This window comes from Colius striatus, chromosome 5 (genome assembly GCF_028858725.1).
Source record: "Colius striatus isolate bColStr4 chromosome 5, bColStr4.1.hap1, whole genome shotgun sequence".
NCBI classification, from domain to species: domain Eukaryota; kingdom Metazoa; phylum Chordata; class Aves; order Coliiformes; family Coliidae; genus Colius; species Colius striatus.
In genome coordinates, this window is record NC_084763.1 from 34106406 (window position 1) to 34124450 (window position 18045).

General features: G+C 38.9%; 1 protein-coding gene across 1 annotated transcript in view; it reads left to right on the forward strand.

The window, feature by feature from the left end:
* Positions 1 to 1519: 1519 nt before the first annotated feature.
* CALCR (calcitonin receptor) overlaps positions 1520 to 18045 on the forward strand; it is a 60191-nt gene continuing 43665 nt past the window's right edge. The window contains exons 1-3 of the mRNA XM_061997125.1: positions 1520 to 1567; positions 8009 to 8162; positions 10401 to 10511. Coding sequence (XP_061853109.1) covers positions 1520 to 1567; positions 8009 to 8162; positions 10401 to 10511 — 313 coding nt within the window. The remainder of the gene's footprint in view (positions 1568 to 8008; positions 8163 to 10400; positions 10512 to 18045) is intronic.

Here is an 18045-nt window from a genome sequence, read left to right on the forward strand (position 1 = left end):
GTACAAAAAGGATAGTTCTAATACGAAAATCCAGGGCATTTAAGTGCACTGCTTGTCATGTCACACCTGAACTTGGATCACATGGGGGCAGAGCCATAAAAATGCTGGTCTGTTCCTCCATCCAGAGGCTGACACAGGCTGGGGGTCAAACTGCTGGAGAGCAGCTCTACAGAGACCTGGGAGTCCTGATTGGTAATAAACTAAACATGAGCCAGCAATGAGCCCTCGTGGCCAAGAAGGCCAATGGCATGCTGGGATCCATCAGGAAAAGTGTAGCCAGCAGGTCAAAGGAGGTTCTTCTCCTTCTGTACTCTGCCCCGGTGAGGCCTCATCTGGAGTCCTGTGTCCAGTTCTGGGCTCCTCAGCTCAAGAGGGACAGAGAACTTCTGGAGAGAGTCCAGCACAGGGCCACCAAGGTGATCAGGGGACTGGAACATCTTTCATATGAGGAAAGGCTGCAGGAATTGGGGCTGTTTAGTCTAGAAAAGAGAAGACTCAGTGGGGATCTTATTAACATTTAAAAATATCTAAAAGGTGGGTGTCAGGAAGGCTGGGACATCCCTTTTTTTAACTGTATCTAGCAACAGGACAAGGGATAATGTTAAGAAGCTGGAACACAAAAAGTTCCATTTAAATATAAGTAACTCTGTGTGTCTTTTTTCCCATTACATTTCTGGGTTTCAAATATATATAGGGTGTTCACAAGATTGTTTGCCCAGGTAGAAAACACCCCACTCTTAGTTTTTAAGCCGTCTTAAAAATAAAGTTGGGTCAGTACCTACTGTCTTACTGTGACTGAAGGTTGTCTATGGGCATGTTGCTCAGGCCATGCACCACTAGCGGTCCATGAGACATCAGAAGACACCGTGTCTTGACAAGAGCCACGTTTCTCCCTCTAATGCAGAAGTTCCACTTTTATAAAACTAAAAATGACGTGGTAATGCAAAGGACTTTGTGTACTTGAACTGTCTCAGCAATATGATGATACCTGGTGGCCCCTGGATATTTTTCCCAGAAAGGCCAGCTGATTGTTAACTTAGGGAAAAACAAAAGAAAACTAAAAAGCTACTGATCAATTCCCTCAAAGCCTGTGGAGCAGTGTCCGTGCTCTGCCTATCCAGTACTTTATGTGGCTGAAGCAGTCATTCTTGACAGCCTGAGGGCTAGACTGCCACCTCTCTATCCAGAGCCCAGCCAAACTAGCTGGATTAGGGAGTATGTAATCTCACATTGGTGTTCCCATTTTCTCTCTCTTTGCCTTTCCACATGTGCTTATTCACCTAGCTAGAGGTTACCCAGTCTCTGACTTTCTCTAGGCCCATAAGGATGAGCCTAGTATAAGCCTTTTGAGCTCCCATTACACTTCTCTGAAAACCAGATCTTTCACACACACACACTTGAAGTCTTATACAAAGACATGGAATTTATCTTAAAAAATAAAATCTAATACTCCTTTTGGTTTTGTTGTTTAATTCCCAGAAGGGTCAGCTACGAAATGTCTGTCCAGGAAGACTCCACAATGAAAAAAACAACCCACAGTTCCTTCTTACTGATCATTCTTCTAATTGTAAGTATAAGAAAACAAAACTGCTCATGCCACCTACCAAATTTAAACTTGTGGTGATGCTCAGAATAATGTGGTCTGAGTTGTATTTGCTGTACTGAACAGGGGGAGGAATGAGTTCCCTTCATGGTAAATTTCAAAATAACCTTAATAAATTTTCTCAATAAGATATCTCATGAAAATTTGAACTTGAAACCATAGTATCTTGGTGAGACAGAACTGCAAGTTTGAAGAAGATAAAGCATGTGATTTTTCATTTCTGTGTTTTACAGGCTACAACGTATCAATGCGATGCAAACTTGTGTGTTTGAGAACTTCTTCAGTGTTGCTATGTGAGACTTAGACTGACTTAAGTGTGGTTTTTCACTGTTTATAGTTACTCTGCTATTAGGAAAGCAACTGAAATGGAAAATAACAGTATGAAGTTTAGTTATTCTGTTCAAGTGCTACTTTCAACTGTTTATTATCAATATTATAGTTATTTCAATGTATGCAATGTGTCTGAGTAACTGTTGTTCTAAGTGTGTAGTAAATTAATTTTTACCTGACTGAATACCTCTAACTGGTGTTAAACCACAATAGCCTCTTTATTTAAGTTGAAAGCTTTCTCTGATCTCTACTTGTGAAACCTCAAATTATTAGCCATTATCATAAAATTGTAGACATTATAGGTAGTAAGAAATGAAAACACTGCCCAGATCCACAATCACAAAACAGTCATAATATGTCTGAATGATGCTACTGGGAACAAACACCATTCCATCTCGGTGTGGTATGAGTAACTTGTATGCTGCCTTATTCTCTAACTGCTTATCTTTATGTTCCTGAGGAAAGCTTTGATTTTATTTCTTGTATTTTGTTGGTTAGCTTGTCTTGCCTCTCTGCTTCTTATCTTCTCTTCCAACACATGAATGTGAAATTTATATGTGTCTCCTTATCAACTCATGTCCTTTCTGGCTAGAATTCAGAGAAACAGAAGACACACTGGGGAACAGTAGAGACTGCTCTCCTTGATTTATTTGTTGGATCGTGTCCCTCCTCTTGTTTCAGAAGAGTATAACTTGCCCTCAGTGCTGTTTGCCACTTAAATTTATACGGATAAAAAGAAGGGAAGACAAGTAGAAAACACTAAGAGAATGATGAAGAGACGCAAAAATTAAATGAGATCATGGATAAAACAGGAGAATAGCAAACACCTCACTTTAGTAAAATACTGAATTCATAGTAAAGGATTAGGACCCTCAAGCAAAGAAGAGCTGGAGAGCAGGATAAAGAACAAAGGAGAGTTAATACATTTCTACTATCTTGGACTCAAAAGAATTTGTCCAGAGATAGTTAATTATTTGAGGAATCATCCTTACGCCTAGCAGAAGTCATCTGCCTTGGGGTATGTTGGAGTATTCTGGTATTTGTGACCTTTCCCATCTGTTCCACATATATCTGCAAGTAGCAATGCATAGGCTAGGAACTGACTCATGGTCAGAGATCTGTCTAACAAAATGAGAGACCAGCTTTCTTCTGGGTTTGAATACCAGCTGATCTGCGTAGCCTACCAGAGGCCTTGGCAAAAAAAGAGTGATTCTTCCTTTAATAATGCCAACCGAAGGAACAGTTCCAGGTTATTTTCCTTCCCCAATCAAGTGCCAGGACAGTAAATATTCTGATAACTAAAATTGACAACAGCATTTCTGAGTGTCTGAGGTTCTCAGACCTAGAGCATGGATTTGTAAGTCAATTCTGAAGGACTGGGCCAATCCTTGTCCTATTGTCTGCAAATCTTTTCAGTCTCTCACCCATGATAGCATGTGAGCAACATTAGTTCTGTGCTCGTTCCTGCAGTACTCTAGGGCTAGGATTTCTTTAAGAAATTCTGCAGTGAGATCTGCGTCGACTTCCTTTCAGATATCTTTGCACTGGATGGCTCTTCAACTTCTGGCCTAACAGATTTCCTTACAATTTTCACTCTTCCACTCTCTGTATTCCTTCATTCCCTACTGCAGTGGTCACACACTTTATTCCTGTTGCTCTCTAGCTTTTGGTAATTGTTGAGAGCCACAGAATGTTACTGGGATTTGTTTCCTCAAGTACATGAGTTCTTGTGTGCTGGAGCAATTAGTTCATCTCCGTGAACATTTCTTTCTGCAAGAAAGATGGAGCATCAGCACGGTGTGCCCAGGGGCATCAAACTGTAGAGAATGAGAAGGAAACAAGCTTATCTCTCTTTCCTGTGTGAGCAATCAATTTTGCAGGACATTGAGAAAAGAGTTCTATTCTCCACACAACTTTGTCAAGTAAGAATTGTCATCTAGTGCCTGCAAATGGTAGTTTGTTCTTATCCTTGTAAATGAGGATTGATGGAGTAGTTTTTCTGATGTATTCCAATTTTGTTGTCCTGAGCCAACCACAAAGTGAACAGTAAGGATAAAATGGATGCTGCAGATGAAAACCACACTATAATTCAATTAGGTCTATTAGATCAAGATTCTATTTTAAAATAAATTCATTTTGAGTTAAAACCAAACTGTACAAGTTCATTAAGTCTGAATCTGTCAAATTGTTACGAAGCCTCAGTCACTAAGCTATACACAGTCTGGTACATTCTGTCAGGTTCTGACAGGCTTGTGAATAATTCCCATTCACAAAACACAGAAGATTAATGATGTGCAAGCCTGAATGTAATTTTTGGTAACTGCACAAACTGATGTGTTTTGAACACAGTTGTGGTAGGTTCAAGTCTCCAGAAGCCAATTAGTAAAACATATGCCACTATGATGAGAGCACTGCTCATGATGTACCCATTAGAACCTCACAGCAGGGTGGTGCTGCTCTCTAAAATTCCTGTCTGTGTATACTGTAAGCATAAGATTTTTCCTGCTTAGAGAGCGGTTCTTCCAGAATCTGCTCCAGAGCAGGTCTCATGCTTTGTTGAGTCGGAAGAGCTGCTGGAGATCTTCTTTGGCATACTTTCTCAGAGCCTTTCTTGCTATCTGGCACCACTGGGAGACCAGGGGCTTCCTAGAACATTTGTGATGGGTAAGAAATTATTGCAGTTTACTTAGTATCATGCACTAATGACCTTCCTATGGTATCACAGTTGTTTTCATATCTATCCTAACACTAGCAGCTGTGAAAAGTAGTTAAAACATAATTAAAGAGTGAGAAGGGCTCTGCAACCAGTCTAAATCATGCTGAGCTCTCACTGAAAGATCTGATGTATTGAAGGACAGGAATTTAGTGACCCACAAACTGGTAACTGCACATAGCAGTTTTAAAAAAATTCTACCAAATGAATGTTTGAGCTATTAAAATCAATAATAAACAGAGCATCCAGAATTTGAAATTTGAAGTGGTGCCCAGCTAGGATATGGAGTCTCCTTCTCTGGAGGTTTTCAAAACCCATCTGGACGTGTTCCTATGTGACTTGATGTAGGTGAACCTGCTTCTGCAGGGGGATTGGACTTGATGATTTCTAAAGGTCCCTTCCAACCTCTACCATTCTATGACTGTATGAGTCTATGAAATATATTTTGACTGAGCTAAACAATAAATGTTTCAAAATTACTGTATTTAGTGGAAAGAGGGGAAAAAATAAAGCAAGGAAAGATATAAATATGTTTTCCTAAATGTCATGTATAGTCAACAGTTAGTATACTTCAACCTTTCTGATGGTGGAAGAAAAATATTTGGGAATACTTGTTTATCATGTCCAATATTTTGGGGGAAAAAAAGAGAAGAAATTTTATGCTTGCATTATCTGGATTCTCTCTTGCAGAAATGGGCATGGTCTTGCATGAGTTAATAACAGGTGTCTATCTTACAGAAACTGGGGCACTCTTCTTTCATTTTTATATAGTTTAATAGTAAAGCCAAATTGTTTTCTCCAGATTCCTTTATAAATTCTAGATATAAAGTGAACTTCAGCATTCCCAGCAGCCTGATTTTTTGCTTTGTAATAATAACTCATTTTGTTATAGTAGTCATTTGTCACGTGGTGGCTTGGTGGTCGTATGTATGACGTCATTTACTTGGACTTTTAGGAGTGACATCATATGTACGGCTGCTAAACTGCTGCATGGGACATCAATTAAATTCTTTTCTTCTGAAGAAATCATACCAATCATTTTCAGGCTGTGAAAACACCTTGATGATCAAACTGTGAATTATTTCTTTTTCTTTAATAAAGAATATTTACAAATGAATGAAGCATTCCTTTACTGTATTAACATCATTTGTGTTTCCATCTGAAGTAACTGATGGATGAATGGGAAGGATTTTTAACGTGTAGTAATGGATTCTGGACATTCAGAATTTCTTCAGTACTATATATAGTAACCAGTTGAAAATTATTTAATATTGTCTTTTTTATGGTGAAAATATGTGTTTGATAATTTAATTCCTAAAATATCTGGATATAATCATTACAATGTAGTAGCAGAGGTCACTCCTAATCATTAATTCCATGACAGCACACACAGACAGACACAGAGAGACTCATGGGACATTCCCAGCCTCTCCTATTAGCATGATACACACTAAGCTTTCCCCTCATGTAGCCTAGACCAAGCTTATACTACTTTTGATAAAATAATAATGACTTAGAAATTTCTTTATGTCCCCTTTGCCCTTTCCTGACTCCTACAGTAAGAAATACAGGAATATGGGAAAGATGTTCTGAAGCACTGAACAATTTCAGCAATGTCTATCAATGTAGCCAATTGTTTCATGTCTGCATTGTGCTTTATTCTGTACAAATAAAGCAAATGAAATTGCAACTGTATTTATGGCCAGGAACACCACTCTTTCTGATCTGTTTGAAAGTATTTTGATTTTTTTGGTCAAAAGGATGTGAAGAACAGATCATCCTTTTCCTTAGAAGAAGGTAAACACAGAATAAAAGCATTGTTTCAGGGCAAGGAAAATTGGTGAAGTTTTCCAAGCATAATCAGATGGTTATGCTTTCAAAACATGGTTGTCCTGCCAAACTGGTCCAGAGTAACAAAAGAATCAGTGAGAACAGAGGTGATGCTGTCGAATTACCCCTGCCTTTCTTTGATGTTACCATTATTCCTCTCTTGAATGCAAACTGCTTGGAAATTATGTTTTAGTGAAAACAAGAATGGAAAAATCTCCAAACCCAAAACCCCATGGACTACCCATGAACCACTTCAAAGAAGTACTGTGGCTATATATGGACATGAAGAGCTAAGACAGACCTGAGGGTTTCTGAAGAAACTCATCCGCACTTTCTAACACTACATGCTGGATTTACGATATTGCTTGGATGATTTTTAAATGGTTCTCATGATCTCCAGCTACTCCCTCTGATACTTTCATAAATGAGTGATCTGTAGTGTTTGATTTTGCTTCTGTATTTCCTGTTTTGGCATTCTAAATTATTAGTTTTTCACTTCTATGGCCAGATGAAATGATCCAAATGGCTTCACTGTCCAAGTATATATTTATGTGTGTATATACAGATAGAGAACATTTATATTAAATTGTTTCTGACAGAAGATACCTTCCTTCTTATTCTTCCATTTTTATTACAAGGACCTCTTTAAGTGCAATGAGATAAACTGTCTTCACTGCCCTCCGGTCTTCAGATAGTAGCTGCATACAGTTGAAAATAAAAATGTTTATATCAAAAGAGACTAGATTAAAGTAAGAAAAAAATTGATTAGGTCTAAGAAATTAAAAATTCAACTGAGATGGATTGGCAGAGAAGTATCAGGATAAAGTAATGGCTTTTTTTTCAACTCAGTCAAACATAGTGTGGTTTTGCTGTGTATTTTACTAAGGTGTTTTATTTGTGCAAATGGGGAAAAAAAAGTAATGTATTAATGAGATTCTTGTGGTGTGCAAGAAAAAAAGCAAAGTAGAAATGTTAGAAGTAAGCTGATATTTGAACTTTCAAATCTGTCATGTTTTCTGTTTGAGCAGCTACAAATGCTTGCTTAAAGATCTATGTAATTGTATTCACTACTAAAAATATCAAGTTTATTTGCTTATCAGAATCCTAAGTTTTAAAGCAGGCTGCAAGTGACTTTGTTTGTGATTGGTTTAGTATTGTTTTTTGTGTGGGGAAAAATAGATGGTCATACAAGAAAAGTACCACAGTAGCATTGCTTTAGCTTGGGGAAGCACTGGAACTAATCCTTTCCTATCACCTGCACGCAGAGAAGTTTCTTTTTATAGGATTAATGCAGAACAGAATTAACGAAAGCTCATTTTCACTCTGGTTCACAGACTTGCTTAATGTCCTGAGTTTATAGTCAGGTAAACCTATAAAAAGTTCAGCATTTACTTCGCAAGCAGTATAAGGCCTATCATAATGGTAAACTCATGTGCAAAATAAAGGTCTTTGAAGCATATATAATAGAGAATTCTGATCTTTTATCCTCCTGGTTTATTCACATGATCTAACAGTTTTTCCTTTCTGTACAGAGAATGGTTCCAAGTCTTTCTTCTACTGTAAATTACACTGATCCTACATTAGAGCCTGTAGTAACCGAAAATTCAGTGATACGACAGAAGATAATAGATTCGCAATTCAAATGCTATGAAAGGATGAACAGAGCTCCTCCATATAAGAAAAAAGGTAAAAAAGTTTTTTAAAAAAACTTTTGGTCTATCATCACACTTGTTTATATCCCTATAAACAGATTCTTCTGCATACTAACCTTTGGGGTGCAGTTAGCAGTAGTCAAATTCACATTAACTTAATATCTTCTTAAGTGCTAAGAAAGAAAAAAACCTGGAAGGAGCCCAGAGGATGAACAATTAACTCTTTTCCCCCTTGCAGGCAGTAACCCTGTCATCTATGTCTCTAGCTCACAGCTTTGCTTCTGGAATATTTCTTGCTCTTGCTTAGGAATGGCATTCTCCAGAATATTTCAGCAAGCTCACACAAAAATCTGATCGTGAACAATGATCTCGTAAATATAAATGTAATTCTCTTTGCTTCACTCACTGTTTCATTTTTCTGTCATTCTTGTAATGACTGATAGCTGTGTCCCAACACAGGTGTACCAAGTATTCCATATTCATCAGTGACACTACAAAAAGAGGTTTATAAAGCACTGAGGACACATCTTTACTGAATAGAAAGCACATATTAAGATTTAAAAAAGGGGAAATGACAAGTGATAGTTGTTCTACAGTGACAGTATAAATGAAGCAGCATTTCTGGTTGGGATTGAGCATTCTGGTCACTGTTTCTCACAGAAAATATGGAACAAGTTATGAGCAGGCTATGGAAAAAAATATTGGACACATTATGCGGGTTTATGCAAGTAAAGAACAAAGATACTGAAGGCAGAGTTTAAAGAGAAAATACATTTTAAAATTGTGATTAAAAAATCCAGCCTAATAGATCAGGTGGAGATAATGACGGATTTTTTTGTAATACAAGAAGACAGATATTTCTACAGTTCTTTACCAGAGATATTTTACTGGGTTCTGTAAGACTCAAGGAATAATTAGATCTTAAAATTCTCAGATCTTGATGTAGAAATGGTTTGCAATGAATATAGAGATTCCTATTCCTTCAAACAGGTTTTCATTCAGGCCAATAATGGGAAAAACCCACAAGTACTTGAACAGGGTTATGGGTTAGAAAACATCTTTTATTTCTAGGCTCAAGGTGGAAATATTTTACTCTCTGCTACTGGGGACTCTTACATTCACAGCACTTAATTCAATTATAGACCACAATAAAGATAATGGATGACAAAGGAATGATGCCAACACTACTGTAGTTGTATTTTCAACTGAATTTTACAGCCTTCCAAAATTTATGCTTCATTAAGGGCTGGAATGGAACAAGATTCTCTTCACTAAAAACTTGAAATGGAGGATGAGATGAGATGGGAAATTCCTTTAATGCAAATGAGAACTGTAGGGATGTCTTCAGAGAGGAAAAGCCCAACATGTGAGCTGGAGGAGTATATTTGATATGCATTTTCAGCACAAACAGTAGTGGAGTCTAATACTGATGTTCCCAGGAAAGCTCAGTGTGTGGTACAACTTTACAGAGCCAGACAGGATATGTCTAATATTTCCCTGGTATCTCTGCAGTCCCTGATATAGCCTACATGGTCATAGCAGCAATTTTGAAACTCTTTGGACCAAAGCAAAAAAGGCAATATCTTCTCACTATATTTCCTTTTGATCTGACTGTCATGATGATAAATACCCTTTCCCCAACACAAAATCATTTTAAATGGAAAATAAATAAATACTATAGGGTTGGTTTTTTTAATGTACTTGAATAAATCCCCAATGAGACAGGACAGGATCACAGCATAACTACCAAGACAACATCAACAGGCAGAGTTTGCCTGTTACAGATTAGCCTCCCACCTTCTCCACTCAGTCTGGAGTTACATCACTGAGCTCTAGTGTTGAGCAATGCAACAGCCTTACAGGGAATTGGCTCTGCAAATGTGCTTTTAGCTGAGATGTCTTTGCAAGCCCTTCCTACCTTTACATTTTAAAAACTTTATTTTCTGCTGAGCAGCAGAATATGAAATGAAAAGTAGATGTCTATAAGGTCTTTGGGTATCACTCATGTACATGCTTACAGCTAAGGATGGAAGGACAATCAAAAAGAGGAATCTGTAGGATCAGAGCCTACCTTTCAAGTTCAGTTTAAAATGAACAGGTTAACGAAAACAAGTACCTTGTGGCACCTGAATGCCACTGAAAGTGTAGCAATAACAAGGGCTTTTATTGCAAACCCAAAACATTGTTGTCTGCAGACGATGATATTCCTGGGAGGCTAGAGCAAAGCAGGTTCAGGAGTGTGTTAACTACTGGATTCCTCTTAAATGTCCAGGTCTGTTCTGCAATCGAACGTGGGATGGCTGGTTGTGCTGGGATGACACGCCTGCTGGAAGAGTCACTGCTCAGAATTGCCCAGATTATTTTCCAGACTTTGATCCAACTGGTACAGTATTTCTTTTATCATCTCATCTTTTGAAAGAAGTCTTCAGAACATTCCTGCCATTGAGTGGGAGCATGTTTCCAGTGGTATTTTTGCAGCATTGTGAAATCTCAAAGATTTTGGCTGAAGTTAAAATATTTGAAGCTTTTGCATTGTCTGATTTATATATTTTGATTTGTAAAATATTTTATATGTACTTATGTTTACATAAACACAACCCATAGATTTATGGAACCTAGTTTATGAAAATATGAACTACTTGTTTATAATCCAAACAATTTTCATCACTTAATTCTGCATTTTTAGAATGAAGAGAAAATGCATATGTGCATGAAGTATGTATTACCATATTCTTTGTTTAATTTTTATTGGAAAATATCATCTTGTGAAAGAAAATAAGTGAAAATAATGTTCTTTCAGTCTCTCAAGTTCCAATTGTTCATTCAATCCTTCATACAAATACTAGCAGCCATACAATGAGAAGTAATTTGAGAACATATAAAAGTACGAATGAAAGGAAAAATGAAGGACAGAAATGTCTCTAGAATTGAGGAAATATTAGACACAGGTATAACTCCACAAAGACTGTTGTTTGAAGATATAGTTCTGTGTTCCACCCTCAGGACATGTTGCTTATAGGCAGTGCTTGATGCCACAGTGTGCTAAATCCAGCATAGACACCATGTACCAGTCGCAATTTAACACCATGAAACTAAATATTTGTGGATGAGGGTATGTATATCTAAAAATTTTCCACAAGGTTAAACCAAAACGCATATGTTCAACTGAAAGTAAGGAAATTGTTACATAGATATGAGTTAATTACTCAGTGCTATTAGCTAAAACCAGTGGTTTTCTTGAGCTTGTTACCTGTTTAGAAACAGAGGAGTTTCCAGGTTGGATCAGACTCGGCATGCATTTTGCTGTATCCCATTTGTAGTAACATCCAGACAGATCAATATTTCTATTCTTTATAAATCAAGTCATCCACGATTAGAGAATTCACCTTACAGGATGGAAATTTCGAATATCAGCCCCAGTTTGAGGGGATTCAAACCTGTATCCCAACTTTGATGAAGGAACCTCACTTGTTCCCAGAGGAAGAAGGCATTGGACGGGAGGGATTAAAGGATTTGTGAGATTGTATGGCAGTGTGTCCATCTCTTGTAGGAATACTCTGAGACTTACCCTACAAATCTTTACAGCAGTTTACATCCCTGAGACATGCAGTGGGCACAAGTCTTCTCTTCTGTGACTTTTTTTTTTTTTCTTTCTGACACACTTAGTCTTGACCTCTTTTCAGTACAGTGTCATAGTTTTCAAGGAGTCTTGCAGCAGGGCCATGATGGAGAAACAGGCTGATTAGTTTGTCTGGCAGAAACAGGCTGTCAGTTTCTCTGACAGGAGAAACTGTCAACTGGAAGCATGTTTTTGACCTCCATTTCCCTCTCTGTGGACAATTACTTCAACTATTTGGGCTATCTGCACAAAAGATGCCAGCAAAGCACTTTAAAAGAATTGGCCAAAGTTGGTTCAGTTCCCAGACAGAAGCTTGGTCCCAAGCTTCCCAGCTTTTCCACTTGCCTGCTTATCTCCGATGACTTGTTCTGAACTAATCACACCTCTACAACAGCACTCTTCCAAGTAACACTAGAAGCCATCTATGGAACAGCACCTCAGTCCACTTGTTAATGCTTATTAATGTCAAGGTCTGTGGCTTGTATAGCTGAGTGCAAATCACTCCCTAACGTACAGATGTGTGCCACAGAATCCAGCCCACAATGTGTGCGTATGACAGTTACTCTTTCTGTCACACTTTAAAACTTGCAGATTTGGGAATTGTGCAGTATTCTTGTTTAGGAGAAGCCTCCTCTGTTCCTGCTGTTGTCTCTGCTGTCCTGTTTAGGAACAATATTTGTGGTCTTCTGGATCCAGTATTTTCACCTAGCATCTCTCTCCTCCTTTTCAGCACTTCTGTCAGCCTTTTTGCCTGCATCCTGGTCAGTCAGCACTGTTTCCCTGGCCTGGCAGCAGCTCAACATGTCCTAGTTTAGCTAGAGCTGCTTTCCTAAAGTAGTTGAGTTTCCCAGCATGTATTACAACTGCAGCATCAAAACAGTGGGTAGCCAGCCTTTGCTTTGCAGGTGACTGATTGGGACACTGGGACTTAATAAAATAGGGGGACAAGAAATCATGAGGGTGACTAGATGTTTTTCAGCTGCTAATGGAAGTGGTTGCAACTTACAAGTGGCCAAAAGCCCAAGTTTGTCTGTCCTGAGAAGTCTGACAGGTTTTGTTTCAGAAGTCATTAGTTCCTGTGGTAACTTATATCTATTAAACAAAATACAGCTAGATTTTCTGCTGAGAAACAGAAAATTCATCCTGAAGAACAATGATTTTACAAGATGAAAACTGCAGCGCCTGTTGGATTTCCTTCCCATTAAATCTCTGTGATTTCAAGCCACCTCAGTATGTATTTTTGGCATACAGTATCTTCAGGGACTTCCAAAACAAGGATTTCATGCTGTGTTTCTTTGGGCTGCACTGAGATGTGCAGAACCACTGTGTATCAGCTTGCTGATGGCTAAGATACTGTTTGACGCCATGTCCTGGAATAAAATGATGAACTTAGATCAGTTCTTACTACATGGGACTCTGCGTTCTGAAAGAAGAAAGGACCACTCTGATAATCTGTTCTGTTTGTTATCTAAGGCTTCCCACACTTCTTCCCCCACCTGAGGAAGCTCTATCCTGTGAAAGGAAATTAGTGTCTTAAAGCCAACAACAAACAGAAACCCTCTTTACAAGCTGTGACAAATGTGTCCTTTTCAATAAACAACCGTTGCCTCTTGTAGCATTCTCATTCTCCAATGACTGTCATACTCAATGTGATAATGCATGAAAACAAATCAACTTGTCTGGAAAACATACTGAGACCTACTGCTTTAACACCAGTGACAGTAGGACATTCATTATCTCATCCACTCCTGTCTATCAAGCTCTGAACACTGGTTTATACTCACCTATACAGGCAACATGCACAGTTTTACAGAATCACAGAGTCATGGAATCTCAAGGCTTGTAAGGGACCTCGAAACATCATTTAGTCCAACCCCCCTGCCAGAGAAGGGCCACCTAGAGTAGGTCACACAGGAACTTCTCCAGGTGGGTTTTGAATGTCCCCAGAGAAGGAGACTCAACAACCCATCTGGGCAGCCTGTTCCAGTGCTTTGTCACCCTCACAGTGAAGAAATTCTTCTGGAACCTCTTACCTTCCAGCTTGTTTTATATATCTATTTTATCCAGGTTAATCTTTAGTGTAATCCCTCTGAAATAGTTCCAAGTCACATTGAAATTGCTAGGAATCAAATTTTATAGGAATGTAATATGTAACTCTATTGTAGATGTAATATGTAAATCTATTGTAGATGTAATAGCCTTCCAACAAGACAGATTTGCAAGGGGGAGCAGGAAGAACAGACAACTGCCCTGTGCTGTACACAGCCTGTTGGGTTTGTGGCAGGAAAGTGTTTATTACTCACCTCACTCACCCTGCACAGTGTGTTTGGTCAGGATTAATTTGGTGCAGTCACATAGAGTGGAGTTGAACATGCGAGTTGCACTGTGGCAGCCATACCTTTTTCTTTCACTTTGTCTCCCTTTCCATTTTGGAACAGAGCATTGGTTAAAAGCAGCAGCTGCCCCAGCAGGGAGCAAGCCCAGCCCAACTTTGTGATCCCAGGTTGCATTTAGCAAAACACTCAGAACTTCACTTTGTTGGGTTTCTGTCCTTGATGCCATTTTGTAAGCCTGTTACTTCTGCAGCTCCAAGAGCAAAGTTTCTAGAAGTTCAATTTGGAAACAGAACCATATGTATCCATAAGCAATCACCTCAGATGATGATGATGAATGGTGATGCTTTCTCTCATGATTGAGGACATGGAAGTACAGCTTTGCCTTCCTTCTCTAACATTGAGCAGAATGGGCGAGGTCTCCTTACTCCGGAGCGGAGGAGGCAGAGGGATTGAGGTATTTGTGTTCTCTGCAGCTCTCTTCTTTTACCATGCTGCCTTATCTTTCTTACCAAATATCTTTAGAGAAGTAAGGATAAATGCTTCATTCAGAAGGAAGTGGAACAGGTTGAATAGCAGACCCTATTAGATTTACCAGCTCCAATGCCTATGACCACAAGGGACTGGATTTGAGGGACACAGGCACACACTTTTCATAGCTGGCAAAATGCACAGTGTTCAACTGAGTATGTTGCCAAGTGGACAAGAGCAGTCATCGCAGATGAGAAATCATGGCCTTCTGTTAACCAGAGAGAAGAAGCCTTCTGGGTCACAGCAGTGACCCAAAAGCTGTAGCTAGAGCTACCTCCACCCCCAAGGTGCCTGTCAGGCAGGGAGGTCACTTCCTCAGGCATACCCTAATTCAAGCACCTTCCCAACAGTGGTTTCCCTCCTGTGTAGCCCACACTGGGCCGCAGCAGGATGATGTACCTGCACTCACTGCAGGCAAGACACAGCCTCCTTGGTGGACAGGAGCCTCAGGGACATGCAGTACCCCCCTTAGCACTGTAGGGAGGACTATGCCTTGGAAATCCCTTTTCTTGCTGCCACAAATGCAAATTTCCTGACTGCCTGAAAAAGATAGCTCTATATTTCTGCTGGTCCTATTTCTTTCTCTCTTAAATTGATACTATTCAGACAGTGATAAACAAACCAAACCTTAACTCTTTGTGCAGACATTTCTTTTCCTTCTACCCTCCTGTATGCTTGTCCTGCTTCTTAGCAAGCTTAACAGGTGTTTTAAAAATCAATTCTTATCTCCTCAGTGTGCAATATGACTTTATACAGATTTTAGTTCATCTGACTGAGGCATTCTGATGATAGTGATAACTCTTAAATTATTAGGACATTGGAATTGAAATTTTCTAGGATTTACATTGTATTACATTGGGTAGTTTTTTTCATTTTTGAAAGTTTACTTCTAGAATACTTTACTGAGGATATAAGTAAATCAGATGTGCTACATCAGCTATTCCCTCATCTCCAAAACTAAGTACTACACAGATCTATCCAAACAATGGTAAAGAATCCAATGTACTGAGCATGCACTGCAACAGAGAAAAACTTGTTTCTACTTCCAACTTGTAACGCAGCAATAAATTAAAAAATTATGTTGACTCTTTTAACATCTGCTCGCTATAGATTAGATCTAACTGTAAAAAAACTGATGGACAGAGGTATCATGTTTGTTCAAGAGTTATTAGGTTATTTGTTACATATAAATTACTGAGTTGTTTTAATGAAAATATTATATATAAAAGCACTATTGGTAGCACAAGTAATACCACATGCAAACATATTACTACTGGTTAGTCTTTTTAGACTTTTCACTATTCCCGTGAAACTGCCCTCATGAACAAAATTTCTTTTATCCAGTATTCCCAGACAATTCTTGAAGTGTCTGTCTTTCTAAGCTAACTGCTGAGAGCCTGCACAACTGTCTATGAATTGCATAACTTTCAGGTTAACTTTCAGGGGAGATGAAACTCATGTAATATCACTGCTTCTCTACTTTGAATAACTCAATGCCCAAGTGGTGCCCAATGCAAACTGGTAGAGTCCAAACAGTCTACAAAAAATAGTGTTTACATACATTATATATTTCTTCACAGTTTACTAGATTCTTCTTGTTAGCATGAAAACCAACACGTGTCCAGGTTCATAATCCCACACCTGCTACTGGGCTGGGCCATGGTATAATTACTTGCAGTAGAACAGTGGTTTGGTTACAGACTTGCAGCTTTGTTTCTGCATAAAATCATAGATTTGGAAGACACCTTTCAGCAGCTTGAGTCACTGGGACAGACAATAGGGTGGTTTATCCCCCAGTCTCATATTCTGACAAAGAAATCCGTGGCTCATGGCCACTTCCAAATTAGGATCACTTGTGTCTGTCTGGCTTCGAGGAAAAGTATGAGGCAACAGGTTTGTCTCTAAGGCCATATTAAACTTTGACAGAGTGCCCACTTAGGCACTGAAGTATAGAGATAATACATGATATTACAATTATACTCTATAGCATATTAACAAATAAGCCATGTACTTTGCAGAGTGCATGGAACAGTAGGTACAATGTTTGTACACTGTGTTCTATTGTAGCATGACCATTAATCTTCTATCTCTATGGCAGAAAACTTTTTCCAGCATTAGATACTGTCTGGCAATGAGTACAATGGGAACATTGCTACACAGGCAGTCTGAGATTATCTCCAAGCTGCAGTGATAGAAAGATGAAATAACATGTACTGTTCCTCTTGATGTTGTTGATGTATGTATTGATTTTCAACAAGTACCCCAGAACAATGATTTGAAACTCACAGTCATTTCAAAAATATACTGTGTCCTGGAGAGTTGTTCTTTTTTTTTTTTCTTCCTTTCCTTTTTGTTTTTTTGTTTGGTTTTTTTTTCAATGACGCTATATAAAGTGTATTTCTAGTCAGAGGAAATACCTATAAAATCTATACAATTCTTAACAGGTCCATACAATCCTTACCTTGCCAACACGATTGATTGCTTTCCTTAGGGTACATGGAGGCAATATGAATTTTCTGAATTAACAGAATCATTAATCACCAGAGCTGATTAGGAAAAATAAATGCAAGTGTTGAACATAAAAAAAAGATGTGTATGTTCAAATGACAGCTGACTCTATAAAAGTGTATTGACCAGAAATGCTGATTATGTATAGGGCAAATAAAACTACAAAGCTCAAATAGACAAAGGGAAGTCAAGATAGTCCTTTTAGACTGTGTAAGAGGTCAGGCTTGAAATATTGTGATTTTCGTAAATATAAATTCACATAAGTTCCTGATCTTATTCTGCCTCTGTTACTCAGGCAAACTTTTCAGTGACTCCCATTTAGCTAATGCTTGAGGCAAGGCCAATGAGACTAGTTCAAAAATTTACAGGTGATTAGGAGTGACTGTCTGTGCCTCAGCATCCAGGGTTTCCTGGGCAGAAATGAGAGTGTGGCCAGGAGGACAGAGGCACAGTACACATCTGTGGCAGCAGGCGTCCTTCAGAGCTGTGTAGTGCTGAAGCCCAACCATCTTCCTGCCACAGTAAAAGGATGTGTGTAGAGGAGCACGAGGCTTCTGGACAGAGTTTTTGGAAAGGGTGCCAGAGCCACCTGCAGTGCAGGAGCCAGCACCAGATACACATATGGAGAAGCAAAACACATATCACATTATTTAAACAGAGAACACTGCAGCCATTTTAAATTAAACTGGACATTTCGGATGTGTGCCAAAACGTTTGTGAGGCTGTTTCTCCCAGAGCCTGCTTGTTTTGCAGCTTCATAGAAGAGTGAGTAGTGTGCTCTTGCTCACCCCTGGCAGGTCTTAGCTGGTACAGAGGCTGAAGAGGAGTCTTCCACCCCTCTGTATGCATGCAGGACTGGCATTGGGGCTGTCACCATCTCCAAAACCCAGGCTCTGGTTTATACAGTAATTGATGCTCTTTCTCTA